General features: G+C 35.5%; 1 protein-coding gene across 1 annotated transcript; it reads left to right on the top strand.

Moving 5' to 3' along the window:
* Nucleotides 1-2,627: 2,627 nt before the first annotated feature.
* Nucleotides 2,628-3,527, top strand: LOC104511767 (neuroligin-4, X-linked; the record flags this gene model as incomplete). Its single annotated transcript, XM_010154505.1, has 1 exon — nucleotides 2,628-3,527. A coding segment is annotated over one exon (850 nt), but the record flags the coding sequence as incomplete, so codon positions are not given.
* Nucleotides 3,528-11,162: the final 7,635 nt, after the last annotated feature.

Genomic DNA, 11,162 nt, shown 5'->3' on the forward strand with positions numbered 1-11,162 from the left:
GGCTGATTTTTTTTTCTGTTCTTGTTTCAGTGGGCAGCCTTATGCCCACACATGGCCATGTAAACAAATCCTGAAATACAAGACTAGGCTTATGTAATGTAATTTTCTCTCTTGTGTTTGGAGGAGACAGCAACATAATTAGCTATTCCTAATAGGTATAGTTAAAAAGAGGAGAAGAAAGTTAAGAATGGAAGAGACTGAAAGGAAAAGGAGGTTCATATTTACTTTTTTTGTAGGTTGTTTGCAGGTGAAGAGAATGCTAATTTAAAAAATGTTCAGTTGCTTAACATCATCTGCTTTCATTTTTATAAGGCCATTAAAAAAAGAATGAAAAAAAAGTGCCTGTCCTGTTTGGCTCATTGAATTGAGTGCTCAGCTTCTTTATCTCCTTTACTGTGTATCAAGTGCAACTCGTTTACACGAACTGGCTTAATTTAAATGTTTATAAAATATAATAATTTATAAATAATAATTTATAAATAATTTATAAATAATTTATAAATAATGGGACCCTCCCCACAGTCTCTTGTGCTGTGAATCAGAACAGCAAGGGGGTGAGAACACAAACTGGATTTTGCACTGTAACTCTTGCAGGATTTTGACTTTCTGACAAGAAAAATGCTCTGCATTTTGATAATCTTATTGATTTTTCATTTGCTTTAGAAATTATTTGTTGAACCACGAAGTACGGTAGTAGTAGATATATTGATTTGGGCCAGTGTCTTCTCCTATAGATTTGTCAAATCTTTCAGTCTATTCTTTGAGAACAAAAGAATTTTTTTTTTTTTCCAATTGCATGTTAAAATCCCTCAAAGCAGGAGCATAATGTTGCTGCTGTACTTCTTGGAAGTAAATATTACTCCTTTAGCTTCAACTAGGATGAACAATCACTAACTGGTTATCTTTTTGTTCAGAATTAACACGATTTGGCTAGCTATTACTACATAAACTGAAAGAGAGAGAGAGAGGGAGAGAGAGGTGAAATAGCCACAGTTGTGGAACCCCTAGTTTATGCCTTAATGAGATGGGAAAAATTTGATACAGTACAGTATTAAAAAAGCCCAAACGCCTAAGACTACAAGCATAAGTAAACCAAATTACTAAAACTGTATAGAAAAAGTGTTCGTCCTTTCACTCAATATATATAAATTCTTTCAGGTAAACAGATGAATGCAGGAATTATAAGGTTCTAATTACTAGTCTGGTTTAAGAACTTACAAATAGCTCTTTATGAACAGCTAAGGAATGCTAAACTAGGCAATCATGTTCATGAGCTTTTGAAAATGAAAAAAGAAGAACATTTAAGATGCTTTAAAATCTGTAGTGGTGTGTCTTGGTATTCCCGTAACATACATAACAGTATATTGGAAGAAAAGGAAAATATTAGAATCATTTTCACAGGAAATAAACGAATCATATGGGAGTGGAAAGGAGAATGGAAAGTTCTTAGACTAATGCACAGAAAATGGATCATATACTCTCAGTGTAATACATCAGAAGGTCCCAGAAAATACTCTTTGTTGCATAAAGAAGGTTCAGACTCATGCACAATGGAATGTTAAACTCAGTATTAGTAAATTTTAATTTCTGTATTTTTCATGCCAAGAGGAAGTCATAGTTCCTTAAAGTTTACCAAAATTATAAGTATACATAGACATTAACCACATTTAAATGCTTTTTGTGCCACTGGTTTGCCTTTATTCTTACCTATGAGAAGAAAAGAAAAAAAATGGGAAAAGCATAATTTCAATTAAATATTTGGAGTACCAATTTTAGAATTATCTCTGAGTAATGTACCACTCTTATCTCTACTACTACTTAATTACTATAAAACTTGTTGATTTCAGCTAATATATTTGTTATCACTGCAAACCAGGACAGAATTAAGCCTCACTGTTCTACAGCCATTAGATGTACTTATTCAGTAGAAATGAGCACACGGAACTTTCAAAGAGTTATCTGCTAACGCAAATGATGGAAAGATTTTCAACATATAAATATTTCAAAGACTTTTCCCTAAAGTAGATACATGGATGAAGTGGGACTAATAGCACACTAAAGGAATACAAAGTTCCCAGTTACATGTATTAGCTCTACTAATTCATGTTTTAAAGTCTTATATGTAATATACACAGATAGTACAAAATCTTATGGTCATATGAGTTTCCAACATCACCATCGGGATTATATGCCTGTATTTACTGCTTAGAGCAATGGAAGTAGGGATCCCATAAATGAGAAAGTTAATATTGATCCTTGAGAAGAGTTGAACCTGCACTATTACAATGGGGAATGGTACTTGGTACCCCTATAAGACAACTTTGGAGTATGATACCAAATCACAGAAATTCAGATGATCTTTCGGAAGCTAAAACACAACCCTTTCTCCATTTTCATGTAAAAAAGTATTATAATGTCTGAGATGCACTGTACAGTAAGTAATTTTTCTTTTGTTTATTTCTTAACATCTGTTATTAAGTTAGGGAGGTTTTTTAGCTTCTGGTTTTAGTTTATGCTAATTATCGGATAAACCATTGACTGAAGGATGGAAGGTTTTTTGGGTTTTGCATTTGGTTTAGGTTTTTGGTTTTTAATTACTTTAATATTTCCTGGTTTTATTTTTGTAGAGATCCAAACCAGCCTGTTCCACAGGACACAAAATTCATCCACACAAAACCCAACCGCTTTGAAGAAGTAGCCTGGTCCAAATACAATCCTAAAGATCAGCTTTATCTGCATATTGGCCTGAAACCCCGAGTTCGTGATCACTACCGAGCAACAAAAGTTGCTTTCTGGTTGGAGCTCGTACCGCACCTTCACAACTTGAATGAAATATTTCAGTACGTTTCCACAACAACGAAAGTCCCCCCACCTGACATGACATCATTTCCGTATGTGACGCGACGTTCTCCTGGAAAATTGTGGCCAGCCACCAAACGCCCAGCAATGACACCTGCCAACAATCCCAAACATTCAAAAGACACCCATAAAACAGCCCCGGAGGATACAACAGTTCTGATAGAGAACAAGCGAGATTACTCCACAGAGCTGAGCGTCACCATTGCTGTGGGGGCATCCCTGCTGTTCCTCAATATTTTAGCTTTTGCTGCATTGTATTACAAGAAGGACAAGCGGCGTCACGAGACTCACAGGCGCCCTAGCCCGCAGAGGAACACAACTAATGATATTGCACACATACAAAACGAAGAGATCATGTCGTTGCAGATGAAACAGCTAGAACACGACCACGAGTGTGAATCGCTGCAGGCCCATGACACACTGAGACTAACCTGTCCACCAGACTACACGCTTACTTTGAGAAGGTCCCCAGACGACATCCCGCTAATGACACCCAACACCATAACGATGATTCCAAATACATTAACAGGAATGCAGCCTTTGCATACTTTCAACACCTTCAGTGGAGGACAAAACAGTACAAATTTGCCCCATGGACATTCGACCACTAGGGTATAGCTCAGTCCTTCCTTCTCTACCCTCACAAGCCACTTCGAAGAAAGAAAAAACAAAATTAAAAGAAAAAAAAAAGGAGGAAAAAGTTATAATACCATGCATTGAACACCTTGTAAAAATCTAAAGTAAAAGCAAGTAAAGGAGAAGGACAGCCATTATTTTCTTACTGATCCTTCCCACAGAAACTCTCTGATGTTAAAGATCAACTACAAACCCTGTGAAATGTGAAAAGTGTACACTGCTGTTACAACACTCCTTTAAGAACTCAGCCACTTTGATTGAAAGTTGAGGCCGGAAGAAGTCACTTAAAATGGTGGTTTGAGTGTAACAAGCAAAGCAGAGTCTTCTGGAACACAGAGCCAGTGACTGTAAAGGTGTTTTGGGGTTTTTAAAAATAAATAAATTAATTTAAAAAAAATTCTTTATGTGCCATACCATGAATGGCCCTTGTTAAAAGAAAGACATCACCATGGGGTTTTACCCAGCATAAGAAGCTGTAATCCAGATGGGGGAAATAGAATTTTCTTATTAAAAGAAAAAAAAAAAAAAGAAAAAAATAGAGGAGGACTGACTATGCAGTAAAATACTTATAGTTCTGTGCAAAGAGATGACTTGCCAGCCTGAACTATATTTAAAGAAACTTTGTAAAAATGTACATAGCTGTGAGTTTAAAAAAAAAAAAAAAAAGAAAAAAAGAAAAAAAAAGGAAGCTTTTATTGATGTTTTCAGTTTGAAAAGAGCTTTTAGAAAGATTGTGCATTCGGTTGTGACCTATGTGTATATACATTAGTCATATCACCTCTGTTTCCTCCAAGCCCGAAGGAGGAATTTCTTCTTAATTACTAGTGGTAAACAAAAATCATGAGTTTTTTCTAACATGTTTCATTTATATGAGACCATGGTGTCATGCAGAGGATACAGTTGTTTGTGTGACCTGCATATTTTCTCTTACAGGTTACACTAGTGCATGTTAAAGTATTCATAGGAGATTGTTGATTTTTTCTGAAACATTTTTTTTTCTATAATTTAATTTGTTGTTAGCCTTTGTTAAATTGCAACACAGCAATGGATTGGAAAATGGAGAAGAAAAAAACCACAAAAGAAATATAAGCTTGTTGAACTGCACCAAGTTAACATCCAACAGTATATATTTGGAGTCCAGTTTGTAGTTCTTGGTTATTGTGATACATTAGGAAGAGTTTTGTGCCCTGAGAAAAGCAAAGAAAGCCTGTGTTTTGGTCAGCCTTTTCTGAGGAAAACTAACTCTACATTCACCAGCAGTTGCAGTGGAATCTCAGCTGAGAAAGCACCTTCTTACCTTTAGTAAATGAAATAAAAACATAATTTGAAAGGGGGGGAAATGATGGGTTGGTTGGCTGGCTGATTTTTTAAGTGTCCGGAAATGATCAGTGTGTAAAGAACTTCTCTGCCCAGTACCCTGTTTTGTGCTTCAGAGCATACCTATCAGAAAATACCCTTTTTGCTCATTTATTACACGGCAGTCCCATAGTCTGTGAACATCATGGAGAGAGAAGCAGAGGAGTCATCAGCTGTTCTGCATCTGAATAAAACTGAAAATCCCAGAGAACACCACCGTCAGGAAGGGCAAAATTCTTAGCTGATTATTCCCTTATGCCCTTCCTCCACTAGGAAACCAGGGCCCAAACAGAGGAACTTTGCAGTTTGATTCAAACAACTGATTAGAATGTGAAAATCTGGAAATAAGTTATCACAGATGAAGATCACTTTATATTTTGTCTTTAGAAGTTACTCCATCATCAAGAGATAGTAACCAAAGATATTTGAACAAATTGGTCTGCACTTGGACATGATTATCCCCGATGTATTTTATATTATTAATTCACAGCTGAGCTGCATCATTATCATATGTCCCATAAGTATCTAACACAAGATGCCTTGTATCTCTTCTTGTTTTGTATGCTTTCAGTTTTCTAATAAAATTTCTTGGAATAGTCACCCCTACAAATAAAATCAAAGACCAGGTGATTCACTGAGGTCTATTCATCTGCACAACTCCTTGTTGTAGCAGGTAGTAAAACAGGTTCTGAAGGAAAGAAATAAAAGTAAAGTTAATGACATGATAAAAATGCAACATGTGGCTGATATAATCCTTTATCTGTAATAAATGTGCTGTAAACCTGAGGTGGATGCTCAGGTTGGAATGTGATGAAGCAGCAACCCCAATGTACAACTAGCAGCAAATGGAAAACTGTTTTGTTTTTCACTGATCCATCACATAATATTGATTAATGATCAATGATTGCTTGATTAATGACTCTGTACCAGGCCATTTTCACCACCTATGTAATGCCTCAGCTGAGATGCAGCCATTCATAACTCTTAAAAAATAGGTTAGAAAAAGAAAAAAAAAAAAGTAAAAAAGGTAATGATGCTTGGCATCATAATCAGTTGGGTATGTTTGTAACATGGATTACAGTATTTGTTCAGTACTTCCAATTGTCTTATGCTAGCAATATGTACAGTACTGTGTCAGGCTTGTGACATTTGGGTAAAAAAGAGTTCCTGTGAGTGAATGATTTTAGCTTTTAAAAGTAATTACAATCAAGTTGATTTAATAATTTGATACATCTGGACTGATGGACGATTTATGGAGGGAACAGATTTATAGGGTCTTCATAGAGTTCTGTAATAATGATATCAAAATATACTTTTCAAACTGTAAAAGAAGAAGAAAAGTACTTTCCCAGGCTTATATTCTTGACCTTAAGAGACACGCAGGGTTTAATGGTTTCTTCTGTTATTGTTTTGCAATTTTTGTTTTTTTGCCTTAAGTAATGATAGAAGATATATATGGCTGGACACATATGTATAAACTTTTCAGCAGCATTTTTAATAATAAAATATCACAGTATTTTCTAATGCTTTGTGCAAAGAACTACGTGTTCATCCTTTTGTGTAGAAAGTGTTTCAGAGGTGTGTTTTCTGCCCCATCTCCATTTCATTATCTGATGTAAACATTGCCTTGATACACAATACAAAAATATTAAAGTAACAGAGGTTGTACTTTTAAGTTAGCATTGAGTTTTCATGGCTTTTGTAGTTGTATAAGCCTGCCAGTAAAAAGAAAGAAACTCAGATAATGAGGATATAATAGAATAAGCTCCATATATTTATTACCTGTATGTACTGCAACTCCCATTGAAGCAATGATTTAATTGTTCTGTTTGCATTTTCTGTAGCACTGAAAAAAAATAAAGCTTAGGTAAGCAGCTTCTCATATTATTGTGTAGCTTAGCAGCTGAAAAATATATCTTCCAAATTAAGGATCAGAATAATTCAGATAAATCCAATACATCCAGCCTCCATAAGTAAATATACTTTCATTTTATATTTAAAATTTAGGTACACAATGAGTTCTGTTAGAAAAAAAAATATGTAGGAGTAGCAATATAAGTTACTCATATATATTTAAGGGATTTACATATATTGCAGGTATGTTAATATCATTCTTCCTTCGAAAGCTGAGTAAGTAAATATAGTTTGTTCATTTATGCTATTAAATTCCACTTATCAACCAGGTTTCCTTTCACTAGAAAGGTACATAGACGTTTTTGTAATTTGAGCGGGGTATTGTTTGCTTTCTGTAACTATTCTGCTGAATAGCGGTACTAACAATAATGTTTGATGAATTTTGAGCATATTGAAGAGTATTTGCAAAAAGCAAATTCTGAATCATTCATACCAGATTTTTGATATGAAAAATCAAGCTTCTAAGATAGAAACATATTATGTGCCTACTGATCTAATCAAGCAGCTTGAATTTTGAATATTGAATCTGTATATAAAGCTTTTGCAAATAAACTGCAGATTAAGAATTGTTCAGCAAATATGTTTAATTACAGGTACACTTTGAAATTCCACAGCTTGCTCTGAGATATTTCATACACAAGAAAAGGGTTTACAATTGTGTCATTTCTGTGGACTGTTCACCTTACATTGCAGGGTGAACTCAATAAATTACCATCTTTACAGTTTATCAATTTCACATTAAAAAAAAGAAAAGCCTCAGAATTTTGTTCATGCTAACTAAATATTGTGTTGTTTTATTTCTTTACTGTCTGAAATATAAATCTGCAGATTAGTATGTTCTTATTTTGACTTTGCTAAGAGTATGGCAATTGAATGGTATTTAATATCACATAAAAATCATATGAAATAATACCATGAAGATTATGTGCTTGTCTCAGATTTGTAGTTTCACATTTGTATTATTTAATTATTGTCAACTGTTTCTCGTATTTTCATCTACAGCTGTTTGACATCACAAACCTCATCAGCCTGAATCTCTCCAGAGGCCATTAGCAGCTGGTAAAAACTGGGATTTTCATACCACTAGAAATTATGATATTATGCATTTAATATCATAATATGTTAAAATGCTTCTTACCACTACAATTTACCCTAAAAATCAAGTTATTAACCTTTTATTAATGCAAATGAAATATAAGGAAAGGGTTTGGAAATGTCTAAACGTCTTGTTGGAGCTGCAGCATAATAAATAATGTTTCACTTTGGGATGAAGTTTTGATTCAAACCATTTTGTTTGGTGTTCCACTGTAGCTACCAAGGTCCTGTGTCTTCTAGAAGTTATGTTTTAAGGAAGTTATCCTTTCTCAGTCTTTTGTAGCCCACCCAGACTACTTTATCCAAATTTCCCTATGGTAAAGAAACACAGATCACTCAAGGGTGATGTAGACACAATCCAGTCACAAAGTCCAGAAGAGAGAAAGAAAAAAACAAGAAAATGCAGCTCCCCTGAGACACAGTGGTAATTAAGGTGAATATGCATTAGTATTCCAACATCTTAAATGTCAAACAAGCATGTAATGTTACATATGTTCCATATTTTTCAATGGAAAGTTGACCAATTTTGGAAATAATTACATTTCCCCGACTTCATTTTCCACCCCTTTCACATAAAGAATAGCAAAACATATTCAGCCAGTTCTAGTAATTTCTGGAATATCCACCTATGTAAAAGAGAAATTAAATAGATGACATCTATTTGTTTACCCTCCTACATGAGTATCCTCTGGTACTGAAAGCATGAGAAGTTCTTCATCTGCTGCTTTATATCACGGACTGTAGGTTATCCAGATGCTTCAGGAAGACCCATTCCAAAGAGTCCAGGTTGAAATAAAAGGGAAAAGTCAGACACAGAACTGGCATATATTGACTTTGACTTACACTAGACAGCAGAGTCATGTTTCTCTCCGTCAGCCAAAGATATGACACAAAAATATAGTGAACTTTACCTATGTATTATTTTTAAAATATTGCATATCTAGAGACCACTTTTTTCTCAGCTTTTGATGTGTGATGTCATGCTTTTCACTCTACCAGCTCACAGCCATCAGTCATTTTGTGTCATCTTGTATCCTTTATCACTATTTCATCAGGTACTTCCCTGAGAGGTACAGGTATGTTTTCATGTGTTTTCTTTTTTCTGTCACAACAGTTACGTTTGGCCCCAGATTTTTTCAGTTCGGTTCTGTATGACTGTGAGAGTGCATTTTTCATCTGACATTTTACTTGCTGCTTCTAGTGTTAAAAAAGTTCCACTGAAGGAGTATTTACATGACAGTATTTATCATCCTTGAAATGGATCAGTCTCTAGGGCTGTCTGCACTTTGTGCCAGCCCAACAGCTTTGTTTTAACATAGTGTGTGTCTCAGTGGGAAGTGTGAGCTTGGAGCCAGGCTCTCCTGTTACTCTGTAGTTGATATTATTGTTATTATTGACTTCTGGCATTTATTTCTTTTCTATATTGGTCTTTAATCGTGGATAATTTAAATCAGTGTGTCATTCTATTCCACAGTGAGGTTTCTCAAACCTTAAAAGTTAATTGTTCTTAATTCTTGTTTAGATACAACTAATTACCCTATACCACCAAAACATAAACTTTCTAAGGCAATCATATTCCTGATTCTCCCATCAGAGCAAATTAATAGGAGGCTGGCACATGCAGGCTTGTATGACAAGAATTCATGGCATACTGCCTTCCATTCGGTGGGGACTTGTTTCACGTATCTGGGTAAATAAATACGGTTGCCATTTTTATGCATCAGAATTTCATTACATCATGTCAAAGGTAAGCAAGACCTAAGGTAAAATTCATAGAAACTGATGATACTGAAGATCATGCTCTAGTATCCTGCACTGCTGGATATTATGTAAAGGCAACATTTTGCAGGTCAATAGAGAGCAACTTCATGAGTGCTTAGTAGACTTCAGTCACTGGCTGTCTGGCGTTAAAAGCTACAGTGAAATTTTTGGATTTCAGGAAATGAAGATGATCTTGCAAAAGTATTTTCAATAGAGTTTGTGCTTTCAAGAATGCCTGTAAGCAGCAGCAAAGAAATTGCCAGAAGAATGGTTTAAAAGAAATAGGAATCAAATACAAATAGTTTTGAAACTAATTTGACAGGAAGAAATATGATATGATATGACCTTAAAATAACGTGATGAATTTCTTCTGTGTGAAGGGGCATCAGAAAAAAGAACAAATATCTCAAAGGATCAAAGAATACATTTTTAAAGGGCTAAGTCAAATGTAATCACTGCAGGTAATGAGAGTATAACAGTACTTGACACAGAGATGTGTCATAATGTTATACCATATGGATTTAGGTGTGTTGAACGTGATCTACAGTGCTCATCTGGGTGTTGAGGAGTATAAAATTAGATCCCAAGGTGCCCTACTTTACCCAGAAATCAGTGCTGCCATGGTAGATAATGCAGCAAAGTGAAATGTGCACTTGTGTCGGGGAATGACAAAAGAAACTTTGAACTCACTTTATTCCAAGAAAGGCAAAGTGCCAGACTCAATAAATAGGGAATAATGATAGTACAAGCCAGGCACAGGTCCTGCCTGGAGAGCCATCTTGCATGTTGAGGCCAACAGAAAGATTATGCTCAAAATATGCTTTTTTCCTTCACTTTCCTGGGGGAAGGTGGCAGGAGGAGGAATGGTCCCTGGAATATGCTGTGTTCCAGTAACAACTGGCCCTTGAGCCCTCAAAAATCACTGACAACTGATAAATGTTAGAGGTTCCACTGAGCTGGAGCTGGGACCAAGCAACAAGCAATAGGAACTGTTTGCTCATTACTAACGTTTTTTTCTTTTGTCAATGAAGGACAATCAGAAAGAAGTAATGAAAGAAGAGTGATGTGCTGCCAGCTTTCCCCAGTACTTAGGGAGAGCCAGCCCAGCTCCTTACTGCGTTGTCAGCAGGGCTGCCATCTGAAAAAAAAGGCAATGGAGGCACTCAGGGAGCAGTGGTCAGTGAGGCAGTTGCTGAAGATGGCACAACAATCACTCGCTGAGTTGATTTGCGAGTTTTGAATGCCTCTCCCCCATTTTAATGGGCTTATTAAAAAAATTTTATGCTGCTTCCCAGACTGCAGATTCTGCACCATTAATTTAGCAGAAAGTCGGTAAGAATGTGATTAAAAATTAATCGAATAAAAATTTCATTGCCAAGAATTAAAGCTCCAGCATGTGTAAAAGAAGTTATACTCAAGTGTTGCTTGAGCACTGGGATCTAACTGCAGATGTGTCATTATTTATCCAAATCAGACACTTACAAAAACTTCAGGCACTAGGATAAATCATCAGGTGTATATGCACACAGCTAGGATGTGGT

Source organism: Eurypyga helias, unplaced genomic scaffold, assembly GCF_000690775.1.
Source record: "Eurypyga helias isolate BGI_N326 unplaced genomic scaffold, ASM69077v1 scaffold22716, whole genome shotgun sequence".
Taxonomy (NCBI): Eukaryota; Metazoa; Chordata; class Aves; order Eurypygiformes; family Eurypygidae; genus Eurypyga; species Eurypyga helias.